We start from the raw sequence: 15,886 nt of genomic DNA, 5'->3' as shown, positions 1-15,886 counted from the left end.
TCCTGTGAGCAAGAAGAATATAAATTATCATTTAAGAGCCCATAGTACCATAAAAAATACCCTGCAGTATAAATTTTTCAGTGTAAATTGAAAATCTAAGAAACACATCTAAAAGTTTTACACATACTGACTGCTATATTTAAACACTGCCAGAGGATTCTAAATACCTGGGATTTAAATAAATTTGTTAGAGGGTACCTGAAGCTTCAGCCAGATGGTCAAGTCAGCCTAAAGAATTCAATCTTCCATAAAATAGTGAATCTGACAAATAAATAAAGACTGTGCTGACATAAGACCAGCTTTAGGAAAGCTTAATCTACCCCCACTACATAATGACTGGTGTAGTGTGATTCTGTCAACTACAAAGATTACCAATACTCTACCATATGCACAGTACAAGTGACTGTTGTTAAAGGAGATGAAAATGCTTTTAGAATAAGGTTAATCCCCATAGGGGGCTAAGGCCGTCAGTACACCTCAGTCACTGTACTGTAGGTATTACTTAAGGTTCTTAGCTGTGTCCCTTTGGACCCTATGTGCAACCTCAAGTTCACCTTTAAATTTGCTTGATCGTTATATATCATTAATCTCATTATTTCAGATTCATTGATTATAAGTCCAATGTTGAGTTGGATAAACAAGAGTTAGCATGGGTGATGTTGACCAGTCATTTGATGAACAGAGTGGAAAATAATACAAGCCATTGAGATGCATATTTTGCATTATACTGTAGTGGGAAAGATTTACTAGAGAGTCTGTCCTCTTTTATCTTTTGTGTATACTAATATGCAAGTACTTTTATCTTTTTTTATACTACTAGTTGGAATTCAGCATGTTACCAATTTTATTTTTTATACTATATAATTGGAATTCAGCATGTTAGCAATTTTATTATTGATATGTTTTGGTAAAGTTTGAGATTTGCCTCTTTTATAAACTTTTTTTTTCCTCTGAAAGTATATTTATCTTAGAATTGGTGGCAAGCAATATGTTAAAGGCTGTTGTCCTCTACCCAATTTCTGAGTATGTATGTTGTAAGTTTCACGAAGACTTTTTGCCATGTTGAGATAATAATATCTGTTCTTAAACAGCCCTCAACTACCAAGTGAAAGATAAAATTGGGATTTTCTAAACTTTGTGCAGCTTGCGTTGTTAATTTGTTGGTGGCAAGTGCAGCTGAACTGTAACATCTATTTCATCATTTTTTGCAAGAACTTCATCTTTTGAGCAGTTTGAGCAAGGTAAACTGCAAGACAAAAAGTACTTTCAATTAATAACTTTCATTGTTACAAAAGATTAATTAAGTTCTGAATAAAAAGATACTGATGGAACTTTATTTGAATGTGGTTGCATCCTTCTTGTTGATGGAACTTTATATTGAGCCTCCATCATCATCATCTTTTTTTATTGAAAGTCAATGCCTAGAGACAAGGCAAATTATTCTAATGTGCTTGCATGCTTCTTGTTGACCATTGCTGTAAGTGGCATGAACTTTTACTGATTTTTCATCATACTACACAAGAGGAAGAGGCCAACCAAACAGGAATATGCTTGAAGTGCCAGATCTTAAGTGTTTTATCTAGGGATGTTTTGGTTTCCATCTGTTCAATTTCCATAGCATGGACTGTCTGGGCTAGTAGTATCCTGAATCATTTCATGTCCTCATAACCCTTCCTTGTTCTTTTATAACTAGCAAATGAAAAGAGGTTATTCCCTGATCCTAAACTTTCTTGTTCCTGGAGAATTTTGTGTTTTAAGTATTGTCATAGGCCTTTAATCACAAGCTTGATTTATGAAAGAGTGTTCTCTAAAGTAATGGTTTTTTCAGCTTTGGACCATTTCTCAAATGTATGAGCCAAACCTGATCACAGTCACCCACCTATCTAGTTCTTTCACAGTGATTATGAACCTAGGTCCTGTTAATGTGTTCCAGTTCTGAATCCAAGAGCTGTGTCTCAGCTAATAAAGAGCCAAAAATCTTAAGTGTGAAAAATATAGCTGTAACCAGACTTCAGTCAAGGCTTATATTAATCTCAGTAAATCTCTACAACTCCTTCCATTTGGAGCCTTTTCTAACTTATAATGTTCGTCTCAGGACATGGGTGTTATTTCTTTGACTAGAAATTTTGCCACTAAGTTTAGAGCCATAAGTTCAATATGTGTTAAATTTTGTGTAGTCTGTAGCAATACGAAAATTAAGGCAAATCACAGGTATCCCAGTTGTGAAAATATTCCTCATGCCTCTTGGTGGATAAAGCCTGGAGAAGTCATTAATTTGCTGAATCAAGCCATAAAAATCCAGATATTATGGAAAATTCTTTTCCTCTATATAAAAAAAAACTGGCTTTGAGAAAGAAATAAATCCACTATAAAATGCCTGTCAAACCTGTCATCCTTGTTATCTAGTATTATTGGCAGCTGGAGGGATGGAGTAAACTTTCTTTAATTCATGTGGACTGAATTGTTCATTTTGTTCAAATCATCTTCATTACCACCCATAGTGAGCATAACCAAGCTTTCACGAACAATGTCACCATGCTAAAAGAGAGAAGAGGAAGGATTAAAACAGTGCATAATAACTATAAAGATTTCATCCCTATATCTAATTTCAAATAATAATGAAAACTTGATCAGTTTATGACATGTTCATTTTATAAAATACCTACATATAAAAGGGATTTTGACGTAGGAAAAATCTATTTCTGGGCGAGGAAGCCGTGTCGCCCAGTGAAATATGTCTCCTTTAGCACTATTTCTAGTAAACAAATGTACAAGTAGAAACTAAAAAATGAAAGTAAAACCGTACAAAGCAGTGCACAATACAGGAGTACTTCAGGTGCCCTCGGACAAGGAAACAAACCGAAAAATGTGGAACAACAAAGTGCAATATGAGACAGCCCAATGACTGAGTTTGTCTTTTCTGTGGTGCTGGTCTCCTCTTCCTCATGAAGGTTTGCCACAACAGCCAGGAAGAAATAGAATAGCAAGGCTGTGCTATGAGGACCAGCAGCTTTGAGGAGCCTTATGCACCAGAAGGAGATCTCCACTCGTTTAAACCCGATTCACTCTATATATCACCGAGGCAACTGTCTACAAGGTGTTTGAGATTGGACTGAGAGTAAACTTAAAATTTTCCAAGCAAGTACAGAGAAGCTTGGAAACTGCCAGTGGTTCTCACTTTACAAAATACAACACAATGCTGATGTATGAGGCAAGAGAAGGAACATTCACTACATATTGGCAGTGTCTATTTTGAAATTACGTACATCTCAGCATAGTCTGTTCCAGTGGTAGTTAACGTTCTCTATGGGTATTACAGCTATTACACAGATTCTCCACCTTCAGGGTTTCAAAAATTTGAAATTTATAGTCAAAACAAAATTTGCACTACTTCCTGCTGAAAACTTTCTTTTTGCCATCTGGATAATTGCAAGAGAGAATCAAGATGCAGAAAAAAAGTGGCATGACATGAAGTTTAGGTTGACAACTATTTGCACTGAAAGTAACAAAACTAACCACCCCAAAGAAAATCAGTATTGCAGAGCACAACTGTGAAGAAACAAACTTTAATGTTGGAAACCACACTGAAAAATGTTGCATACTTAAGAAATTGCTACTGCTTGGGAAAAGTAGTTATATATTATGGCAACACGCAGAAAAATTTAAGTGCACCTAAATACACATAGCAACAGTAATTACGTACATACAAGAAAAACATGGGTATGGAGGGATACCTTAAGACTGTACTCGTGTGTATGTGCGGAACAGTTGATTGTGAGCAGCACTGCTGGTCATCCCTGGGAGGGCCAAAGAACACTGTAGCAGTGGCACAAGTTAGTACTGTATTAATAAATTCTCTAGGGTTGTCAGCCCCCTGATGATAGCAAGGCTCAATTATAACAAAACTATTTTATACCCAAATTAGTACTCTTGACTTTAAACAAGAAATTCCAGGAATTACAAAAATCATATTCTTATGGGGTTCTGAAACTCGCTGGCAGTATGTATTATTTATTAATTTTCTGTAAAAGCATAAATTACATTCTTAATTTCAGTATAAAATCATAATTCTGCAAGACCTAGTTAAAACATGCAGTTCTGTCATTTCTATATCACTTATCTCTATACTTGGTAACCTTATACATATATCCAAAATAAGTACAAATCATGTGTATCGAGTAGTACATACTACTTGATCATACAAGGAAGTAAATGATCAGTGTACAGCACTTCGCAGCCAAAGTAGTTCACAACCTTATTACATTCTGAACTTACAGATTACATTTTGGACTTGCAGAGGATATCTTAAAAGTTGCATAATTCCAACTGCTGCTTTATATGCAATCAAGGAACTGGACTGAATAACAAAAATGTTATTTGTTGATTAATACTAATGATCCACATTCACTCATAAGATAAAAAAAATTCATACTAAAGTAAGTATCTCTACAAACATGCCAATGAAAAGGGTTATTGAATTTAATACAGTATACTACTGTACATATTTTGATACATTAGAATAAATTTACCTGTATTATCATTGGCTAGGTAAATTGTAAAAGCAGGTACTTATGCCACTGAATGCAATTCATTTACACAAATAGTTATATACTATATAAAATTATGTAGGCACTGTGCTTAAACATTTTAACTCTTAATGTTTCATGTAATGCAAATGGCACATTAAAATAAATTTTTAATCAATTTGTATTTTTCATAGCTAACAAACCTTCGGTCTTAACAATAGGACAGTCAGAATCTGCTCATATATCATTGTGTTTCAACCCAGACAGCTGAGTTGTTAAATCAGTTTATCTAGCTTCTAGCACAGGAATAAAAAAAAAGAGAAAAAATAGAAATACAGTAACTCCTTTTGGCCAAATGCTAAAATATTTCAAGTGAGGTATTCAAAACATTATATAGTAGTACAGGTTTTGTTGTTTGAAAATAGATTTTGTTTCTGTGTACTATTGCAGTAGTCATTAGTTGGATTACATATAATGTATTATGCATAAAGTTATATTTTACACACATCATCTGGCCCTAAGCTATTAAAAATAATTACAGTAATATAGTTGTAAAATATAAGCTACAAAAAATTCATAGTAAGGGAAAATTCCTTTGCTGTAGTACCATGATCATGAAGAAATAAAGTTCATGTAAGAAATTATATACTATACAGCTTAACCATAACAATAGTTTTAAGTACTACATTACAAATACAATAAATATACTTCCAGTTGTGAGAATCCTAAAATAGCACCTTCCCTGGATAAAAATATACATAAAATGAAAGTTGACATTCAATGAACAATTTATTCTGCCAACCAACTTAATTTAAGTTACATATTTGCTTTCACAAAATGACACACTGTAATTCAAGTAGAGTTGTGTGACTGAATAAGTATTTGTTTATTCTACAAGCATCAACTAGTATTCAATATCACAAAATATAGTGCTTATGAAAAACCAAATTAGTATTAAAGTCTGTGTAGTTAATGAAACTACAAAAAGATGGCATTACATTCATACTTCTTCCACACACAATTACTGTACTGACACTTACCTTTTCATTTACATTAAGACAATTTTTTCTTGAATGAAGGAGAAAGCCTGAACTTGAAGAATATGAGATCACAAACGCACATTATGTATCAACTTCAGTAAGTGTGTGTGAACAAGACAGTCACTGCGGGGAGGGACAAAGGACATGCTTATTGACCTTATCTGTCAGGGTGGTTATGGCAGCCATAACTTCATCGAGGCGATTTTCAAGGCCAGACAGACGTCTATTGGTTGCAGAGTTCTCTTTTTCTAGGACAACATCTTTAGCAGCTTCTATCTGTGCCTCCTTAATGTGGAATTTGTGGCAGTCACAAATATGCCAGCGTTCCCTACCACGGTTAGGATAAACTGTAATTCTGTGATCTCTAAGACATGAGTGAAACATGAGTGTTCTCCGACCCATCCAGTTCAGAAGCTTCATGGCTGGGTTAGGAGAATCCAGGCATGCTGCAAAATAGCAGTCTTCTTTACCATTGTCACAACATGTAATTGGGCCAGGAAGTATTCTTTGGAATGGACTCGCGAGAAAAACCGATTCTATGTAAGAAATTAGCTCTACCCTGCTACTGTAACTAACTATCTCTGCTTCCTGTTGAATCTGCTGGATGTCACTGACAGCCAGACCATTGAGCAGATTCATCAAGACAAGGACAATGAGGAATACAAAAACAGCAAACAGGAGGTGAGATGATACAGGGAATATAGAGAGGGGAAGTTCAGTGTACTCCATTTCTCCTGTGGTCATAGCAATTGTTTTCAGAAGAGCTTGATGGTAAGTTTCAAAGTTTTCATTCATTTGAAAGACTAGGAAAAAGCTGATACTGAAAGCAATTACCATAAAAGAGAACATAACAATGAACTTTAGGAAGTTGTATGTAACTGTGGTAAACATTGTTATGTACACAGCTAGGTAGGGATGACGTCCAAGAATGAGTATAAATTCAATCCAAGAGAAGAGTATTAGCCAGGCAGAAAGAGACTGCTGTACACCCACATTCATAGGTATGAAGAGAAGTAACACAGTAAGCACAACGATCGAGATTTCCAACCAGTTTTCGAAACGTGTTATATAGAGCCTCCACGATACACAAAACTGAACTCCCTCTCTCACTGCTATGTAGAGAGCTAGAAGAGCAATGAAGGCCTGAAGAGTAAATTTCCCCAGAAAGTTACTCATATTTCCTTCTGCTGTAGCAGTAGCATTTAGGGATGAATTGTCTGCTAAGGTAACGACAGAATTTTCTTCAGGTTCAGTGTAAGTACCATGGTAAATAAGGATATAAGCTGTAAGAAGTATGAGAAAGATTGTGTAGGCAAAAATGTTGAAGAAATAATATTGCCTTATTCTCTGCCATTTAAGGAAAAGGAAAGTGTCAATGATTGGATGCAGGAGAAGCCGCCTGTGTTTTCTTGACCCGCTCAAGAATCTCAAACATTCCGTTTCTGGTTGTTGAGAAGCCTCAGGTGGAGCCAACAGGCTGTAGTGCAAAATGATTTCAAAATCACGGTCAGCTACATTATTCTTATATTTAATACAGTCATTCAGAACCTCCTCAAGAACAGATGCTTGTATTCTAGTAATAGCAAGAGTTCCAAACTTATTCCTAATACCCAAGTGAGAGCCATTCAAAAGAAGAGCACGCACAAAACTTTGGTCTTCACACAGGACTGCATAGTGAAGGGGAGTGTTATGAAATTCGTCCAAAGCATCAATGTCGAGGTATCGTTTCTTTTCCAGTAACAGCTGTAAGCACCGGTAGTAGTCAACACCATCCTTTTTGAGTGAAAATTCCTTTTTAACAACTTTATGCAAGGGCGTTTCCTTTCGAAGGTCAGCTTTCTTAAGAGCTCCTTTCTCCAAATCCCCATGATCTTTCATGGCTCCAATGAGCATCTCTACAATTTGGTGGAATCCATTTCTTGTGGCATACAGTATTGGGGATGATTTGGTAGTTTCATCCCTCTGAGATGGATTTGCTCCATTCTTTAAAAGTTCAGCTACAAAGTCTGATAATCCATTGTCACAAGCATATCCAAGAAGACTGTACTCACCATGGTCTTCTTCCAAAATAGATGCTTTTGATATCTCAGTTGCACTGTTAATTTCATTAAGAATGTTCTTGAACAGTCCTAAATCCTCATCTTTTAAGGCATCATACAACTCTTCCCCAAAGTCACGCTGAGGTTTTTCAACCTGAGAGAAGTCGATAGTTTCTAATAAACCAGGTAGTTTGGTTCTAATTACATTTGCTGTAGTTTTATTTCCAACAGTGCTCTCTGTATTAGCTCCTTTTAGAATTAAAGCTTTAACCATATATTCCCAACCTTTAGTGGCAGCCATAAAGAGTGGGGAGGCTCCATTACTGTCTGAAATATCAACCTTTATTTTCTTGCAACTCAACAAGGCATCCAAGGCTTCCTTGAAAGAATCTTCTTTGGTCTTCCAGCGATTAGCGAGGATGTGAAGAGCGCTCCTTCCAAACTCTCCTTCCTTGACATTAACATCAACATTAGCTTTAAGTAAAGCTTTGAGAACTTCTGCATTACCGTTGTGGGCTGCATAATGGATAGGACAGTACTTCTTGCCTCGCAGATCCTGTAAAAATAAATATGCAATATTTAGGCCCTTTATTCATTGTTAGTAAAATTTCGTTTTAATACAAATAACTTAACAAAGGCCACCTTTTTTCCTACATGAATTGTGCTCAGTTTGATCTTAAATACATCAGTCATTACCAATAACTTTTCCTAAGATTAGATGCATAGCCACAGTAAACTAAATGAAAGTTCCCCCCTACACACAATGAAACTAAATGAAAGCCCCTCCTACACACAATGCAGAAAAGTTGAGTACTTGCCTACATTTTGGAAGGAGTGTACAAGGTTCAGTGTTAATTATCATATTTTGGCGATGTTTCAGGTTATCAAATATGTGCAAATTGGCCAACATTCATATATAAGAAATTTAATACTGCAATGGCATTGATTATCAGATACAGCATTAACAGCTTCAGTTAAAACTTTGGCTGAGATGTTGTTTAGTTTTGTCCAACCTCCTGAGATTTTGAGGCTTGTATAAATTATTTTTAGCATATTAAAATTACTTATCCTTTAACTAAGGAAATGCTTGATCCTCAAGTTTCCAATTATTAACCGATATTCAGTTTTCCAACAACAAATGTCCAAGGCTGCATTAGAAGCATTTCAGTAAACAGAAAGAACCCAACAGCACATAACCAAGAGTATGTGTATGGAATTAACAACAATCAATTTTATACAATCCAGAAATCTGAAAATTTTATATAACATGGTTTCAAGCGTTCTACTTTAGAGGATTTTTTTTTATTCTAAAGTTTTATAGCTATGTGTATTTTCATGCACTTTGATTGAGCCATATTCATCAGCTTGTAATTTTAATAACTGTAATTGTTGTGGTCAATAAACTTCTATCTATCTATATACAACATTGGAACAAGTAATAAACATGAAAAATGTGATGCAAAAAAGAATCTTGAAATAATTAGATCAGAACAAGGGAGTGTACACCTGCCTGAGGCTTTCATGATTGTTATTAAATTCTTCAGGATTGACAGCTTTTGCTGTAAGTATCATTTTAAAGTTACTTTGTAGGGATAACAAAAAATCCTTGAAATTTAAACCAATTTTATGTTTATTTCTCTTAACTTATACATTACAGTGGTATACTATTAGATTCATAACCTAAAAAAATCTGCTTGTGCAAACTGTTATACTAGTAGCATTTATCTACCTCTTAATACAACTTGAAAACAACAATCTTCCCGATTACTTCAAAGATAGAATGTTGTATTGTCAGCCATTTTTATCCTCTGATATGGGAAGCGTGTAAATGAATACAGATATTCTTTTTCTGCTACTAGTATGAATTCTAAGCATCACTGCTGGTGGTGTGCATGCAGCTTGTAGTAGTAGTAGTAGTAGTAGTGTAGTAGTAGTAGTAGTAGTAGTAGTAGTAGTAGTAGTAGTAGTAGTAGTTAAAAACTATTACAAACCAAAAATAGTCTTAGGTATTCCCATAACTCAGAGAATGTCACATGAACTACAGTCTTCGCGTATAGAACTCTGAAAGAATCTCTCCTTAAAGAATATATTTAAAAACTTTGAAATCCCTTTCATAAAAGAAAAAAAAAACTTACAAGGCAGATGAATACAGCTAAAAGATAACATGCAAGCAGACCTTGTTGATTATAAATCTCAAAAATACACCAGTATATTGTGCGAGATGGGTGATATTGTATTAATTTATTCTCGCATATCCTTTTCCTAATCATTCGCATATCCTTTTCCTAATCATAATTGTACTATATTAAACAAATGCAGTGCACAGAAAACAGATTTTTCCAATATATTTTGTTCTATTTGAATTTTAAGTACAGTATGCTTGTTATTAAATACTAATTTTACAATTATCTGCCTTAATAGAGGTTTATGGGATGGTGTCCGGTAATTTCATCGCAATAATTACATCGTGGTAATTTCATCGCATGGTAATTACATCTTATACATTTTCACCACATTGTAATTACATCGTAATAGATCACATCGTCAGTGATTTCATCGAAAGGTTTCTTTCACCGCAAAAAAATAAATGAACAATAATATATAATTCACTTGTTTTTTTCTGTAAAACGTCCAAGTATTACTGTTAAGAGTTGTTGATGAGATCAAAGTATCTAACTATCTAACTAGCAAATGGCCTGCTTGTTGACTTTTCCCAAGCAGTATACGTAAAAAGGAATATACGAAATGCTAGAAATACCGCAGCACAAATTCCTGCAAATCCAGAATGTTTACTCCAGTTAAGCATTCCTCCACTGAATAGGATAACACATTCAAATCCGCCATTCCTTCTCTTCGACAGTGATGATGGATCAGACCGGATTATTTAATTTTCGACTTGGAGAAATCTTCAGGTATTATCTAGTGCAAGCGATTAGTATGCAGATGGGACTTTCAAAACAGTACCGCCTTTATTTAAACAACTATACACAATACATGGTATCATGAAAGGTGACGTTTTGCCTCTGGTTTTCGTTTTAATGAGTAACAAAACTGAAGATAGTTACAATAAGCTTTTGTCAGAACTAAAAGTTTTAGAACCAACCTTATCATCAAGCATAATTATGACTGATTTTGCATGTGCAGCGATTAATGCTTTTAGAGAATTTTTTCCCAATTCAGATAAAAAAAAGGTTACTTTTTTCCACTTCTCACAATGTTTATTTCGATCCATTCAATCAAATGGTCTGCAACAAGTGTACGAAAGTGATGCCTAATTTGCATTACAAATGCGTATGATTGCAGTCATTGCATTTGTTCCGGTCTCCGATGTGGCTAGCACTTTTCAATATTTAATTGACAATGATTTTCCTGAGGAGGCCCTCAGCGAAGCCCAGCCTGTCTTAGATTACGTTGAGAGAGGATACGTGGATTGGAAGTCCAAATCGTCCCATAGTACGTCGATGCCCTCGCTTTGATCATGTGCTATGGAATTGTTTTGATAATTTTTGTTCTTGAAATATTGTTTTAATATATGCACTATGCATATTTGTTTGAAAATAAATAAAAGAAGCTCTTTAAAGAATGTCGCATTCTTTATTATCCTTTTTTTTTTCTCAGACTGATTAACCGAGTTAAAAATAAGACGCGTCAAACAACTAATAACAAAACAATTAAAGAAAATTCCAGACTCTAAGTCGTATTTTTTTTTCTTTTTTGCACAAAGTCTTCTCAAAACTATCATTTCTTTTTCCCCCATGGAAAAGCGTACTTGCATAATATAGACTCCAAAGTGGTCGAAAGTTCCATTATCTAACAAAGGGTGGTGATACAAATGTTTGAGTTTTTCTCACGGTATTTGTTTTAAATCAACCCCTGGAGATGTTATCTCTACGTGTAATTACCATGGCGGAAAAATGTATGAGATTAATTACCATGCAATGAAATTACCACGATGTAATTACCATGCAATGAAATTACAGTGAATCTCATGCGATTAAATGCCTTCATTCAACCTCAGTCTAATTTTCTTTAAAAATTCAATCATTCTCCTTGCATGGAAGATTGAGTAATTTACCCTTATAATCCAAGGTATCTATAAGTCGTATCGAAAAAGTTAAAAACAGTTTTCATTTGCTTATTAGTTTAGCGCAGGAAGCCGAAGTAAAAAGTGATGTGCAGAAAATATGGGTTAAATAAATTTATGATATAATTAAAAAGGAAATTTAAACATTTCACAGTTAATACCAGCAAAACACTAAATAACACAAGGGAGAAGGCCGTGTTCAAGTGTATTTCCAAGTGTGGAAACTGCAACCCATAACTAGAGTAGGATGATTAAATTTAGTACTAGTGATGCTCAGAAAAAAAAAGATAAGATATCCCAATTAATTGAGATTTATAGAAATCAATAAATAACTTCTGAAGCTTCTAAGGAAATAATTCATTTAGTTCGCTAGAAACTTCTTTAGTCAAGTTTGGGATTGATAAAAAGAAGAAGAAGAAAAAGGACACATCTTTAGTTACAAAACTGAAAAGTTATGTAAACGCAAGAACGTAGCCATGCGCATTTTACCAAAGTCTATATCTTGATTGAAAGCCACTAGTGGTGGAAAGGAGACTCGAGTCCTCCAAACACAGGGTTTGATAGTTATGCTGATTTAGAGAGTACTGTACATCATGCAATAGTAAATCAAACAAAGAAAAACTATACAATAAAGAATAATCCCCAGAGCTCTAAGTCGTATTTTTTTTTCCTTTTTTTGCAACAAAGTCTCCTCAAACTATCATTCTTTTTCCCCATGGAAAAGCGTACTTGCTTGCATATATAGACTCCAAAGTGGTCGAAAGTCCCATTATCTAACAAAGGGTGGTGATACAAATGTTTGAGTTTTTCTCACGGTATTTGTTTTAAATCAACCCCTGGAGACCCTTAATATTGTGAACGTCTCAATTCTACATATTAAAAACAACAAATGATAACTCTGTTAAAGAAACTTAAGTCCTACCCTCGCGTTGGGATCAGCATCGGCATTGAGAAGTATGGCAACCAGCTCGGTGGAGTTGTTCTGCACAGCGACGTGGAGGGCCGTGGCATAGACAGGGTGCGGGTAGACGTAATTCACGCACTTGGCGGGCAGATGTTTGATCGCTTCCCTGAGCTTCTCTTCGTCACCTGCAAATCATCAAGAAGTAGTAACGATCGCAACGTAAAAAAATCTTCATTCTGATTTTGAGAAAATTATACCAATCTGTTCATGTTATATTCGCCATCACACCAATGCTGAAATATAGTAAAAAAAAAAAAAAATGAAAATAATAGTTATTTTAACTTCAATGCTCATTTCAATGTAAAATTCTGACTAAAAAGCTTAAATATTGTGAGTAAATCCATTTAACAAAGATGATGCAATCGCACACACAAAACGATGTCCGAGTCTGCCAACTTTTAGAGTTTTATAGTACTAAACACTGTAAGATAGTATGAAAAAGTACTGTATTTTTCAGAAATGTAGTACCTAATTATCAGTACTATCTTAAATCCAGCTTGCTGCCAGTTATATAGATCTAATAATTAGCTTACTTACTGATTCCAGGAGTGTTACAGGGGGAGACACAGGTAGGTATCCGAATGAGTATTTGCATGACTCCTCATTTATGTTAAACTTTTATATATATCTTTCTCGGGATATATCACGTCTTCAATTTAACTCTACAAACTAGGAACGAAAGTTCGTCTACTGTGTAGCTCCATCAAACCCAGTCTTTCTATGCCTCCTGCCGAGATCATATATGACAACGTGCAAATGGAAAAACTAAGGCCATTTCCTCTTTCTGAAGCTTTATACAAGAGTCACATAAACTGATAGCATATTAATATAAGCAAAATTCACTCAGACAAAAGTTCTTTCACGATTAAACCCACTGTAACTTCATTATATACAACGAGGTATTCACCAGAGTAAAATTTTCACAAACTAATATTACTTTTCCTCCGAAAAGTCTATACATTCACGATTAGGAACCTCAAAACACAATCAATTCGAAGAGGAAAACGAAGCACAACTAACCCGTTTGAACAGCGGTGAGCATCTCCTGTTTATAATGGTCCTCGCCATCACCCCCCGGAGTGTTACCTCCATCCTGCATAGCGTTGCCTGAAAGAAAACGCAAAGAAGTTCTGAGAAAGAAAATGGAACAGGTTCTTGGACGGGTAACTCATTTATTAATAGAAGCAGACATTGGTTATAATGTTTCATTCCATGTGCAGTAAATCTCTAAGTACGGTGCTATAAATCATTAACATTTTTAATTCTAAGATTCAGATAAAGCATGAAAATCTAAGGGAAATTTCATCTCCCTTCCTTGGGAGTTAACAATCTCAAAATGGCTTAGTTCCATAGAGCATGCACTTTCTTTGAAAAGGCATTAATAACTAGCGACTCAAATTATAGTGACATCCCTTAAGCAGTATATGAAAAATTGATAAAGTCTCTACATTTAAAAGTGTCAATATAAACCGAGTTTAATACTGTTAAAATCGATACCTATAGCTGTCATTTTAAGTAAATCACTAAAAGATATGATTTAGTACCATGTTTAACACATCTTCAGATAAACAATGAAAAAGTTATATTAATTAGAATCCCATATAAACCCATCACCACATACCACAAACGTTAATCTCATCTAATCCAAATATCTCTTGAGACTGATGTTTATTTCTTTAGTCGACATTCAAGAAAAATATTTCAGACAAGATATAGGTAATAATGACGTTCACAGGAAATACTTTAATAACAAAATAAGCTCATTTTATTCACAATAAATCTTAAAGATGACACCTCCAACGATTTACCCAGCTCTCAGAAGAATAAAATGAAGTAAAAAAAACATCCGAAAAACAAGCCTCATTCCGTGTTTCATGGTTGTCAATAAAGGCTTAATGATGCGTTTTTCCCCTGGTTCCATCTCGTGTAATTGGCAATTTAATCCCCCCAATTACATTCCTGATGGGCCAATAGAAATTCTTCCCAAAGCCCTTATACTCGCTCGGTGCCGCCACCCCTTTTCATTTTTCTGTATTAACTTCGGGTGCGAGTTTGTTCTGCAGTATTACAAGAGAACCATTTCCATCATAGATGGACAAGAGAGAGAAAAAGGCGAAAGGGCGATTCTTACGGACACACGGAATAAAAAGGAGAGAAAAAAAAGAGTTTTCCAGCACTAACATTACAACTTAAGTGATTGAGGAAGCGTGGTGTGTGTGTGTGTGTGTGTATTGTGTGTGTGTGGTAGGAAGTGTGCGTGTGTATTTATAGGATGAATGATGGTGTGTGTGTGTGTGTACGTGGAGAGAGAGAGAGAGAGATTGTGTGTGTGTGTGTGTGTATGAGAGAGAGAGAGAGAGAGAGAGAGAGAGAGAGAGAGAGAGAGAGAGAGAGAGAGAGATTGTGTGTGTGTGTGTGTGTGTATGGAGAGAGAGAGAGAGAGAGAGAGAGAGAGAGAGAGAGAGAGAGAGAGAGAGAATAATTTATACAAGAAAGAGAATAATGAAGTATACAGCCAAGCAAATCAATAGCTCACAGCACTGATTATGAATATAAAGTCCTTGTATACATAGTTTTACACGAACTGGAATCGGTCTACTTAATCAGGCAAGTTGAGTCTATACTTCCTTTTTCAAGTCATTTTTCCACGGAAGATTACTAATATTGGGGAGAGGAAAGTTTATGCATCCTGATTCACCATAACTGAGTATCTTTACTTCGTATCTACTCATAATAATACCGGAAATTCCACGACCGTGTTGACAATGAACAGACTTCTTACGAAGCCTGTTGCTGTATTGTCGTATTTGCCTACCTCTTACGGTGGTCAAGTAACAACTCAGGAAAGCAAGTAACAACTCAGGGAAGCAAGTAACAATCATGCATAAGTAACGCGTGGCTTTTAAGGTATTGTTTACACAATTTCTCTCTCTCTCTCTCTCTCTCTCTCTCTCTACACGCAAGTTTTGATTATAAACGTGTTATGCATATTTATCATTAACAGATTGCCTCTACATGGAAAAGTTTTTTTATTATTATTTCTTCATTACCAATATGGCATTCATAAGTTATGAAAATGAGATACCAACATCAGTCTTAAATCGCCATAAAATTCGAGCTATCCAATTATTGATTTTTCTGGGAATTTTACCCTCTATCAAGTCCCTTTCATTCTTATAAAAGTCCCCATCAAAGTTTCCCTTATAAAAAAAAACCTGCTTATGAATAATTCA

The 15,886-nt window shown here is 35.1% G+C and overlaps 1 protein-coding gene across 6 annotated transcripts in view; it reads right to left on the bottom strand.

Moving 5' to 3' along the window:
* Positions 1-3,997: 3,997 nt before the first annotated feature.
* The window catches only part of LOC135222672 (transient receptor potential channel pyrexia-like), a 100,127-nt gene continuing 88,238 nt past the window's right edge, over positions 3,998-15,886 (bottom strand). For all 6 annotated transcript variants that reach the window (XM_064260826.1, XM_064260830.1, XM_064260824.1 and 3 more), the window contains 3 exons: positions 13,674-13,760; positions 12,612-12,778; positions 3,998-8,161 (listed from right to left, as the gene is read on the bottom strand). In XM_064260826.1, the coding sequence (XP_064116896.1) occupies positions 5,687-8,161; positions 12,612-12,778; positions 13,674-13,760 (2,729 nt within the window). In that variant the 3' untranslated portion in view covers positions 3,998-5,686. The remainder of the gene's footprint in view (positions 8,162-12,611; positions 12,779-13,673; positions 13,761-15,886) is intronic.

The sequence above is a fragment of the Macrobrachium nipponense genome, chromosome 8 (genome assembly GCF_015104395.2).
Source record: "Macrobrachium nipponense isolate FS-2020 chromosome 8, ASM1510439v2, whole genome shotgun sequence".
NCBI lineage: Eukaryota > Metazoa > Arthropoda > Malacostraca > Decapoda > Palaemonidae > Macrobrachium > Macrobrachium nipponense.
This window is presented reverse-complemented; position numbering and strand designations above follow the sequence as displayed.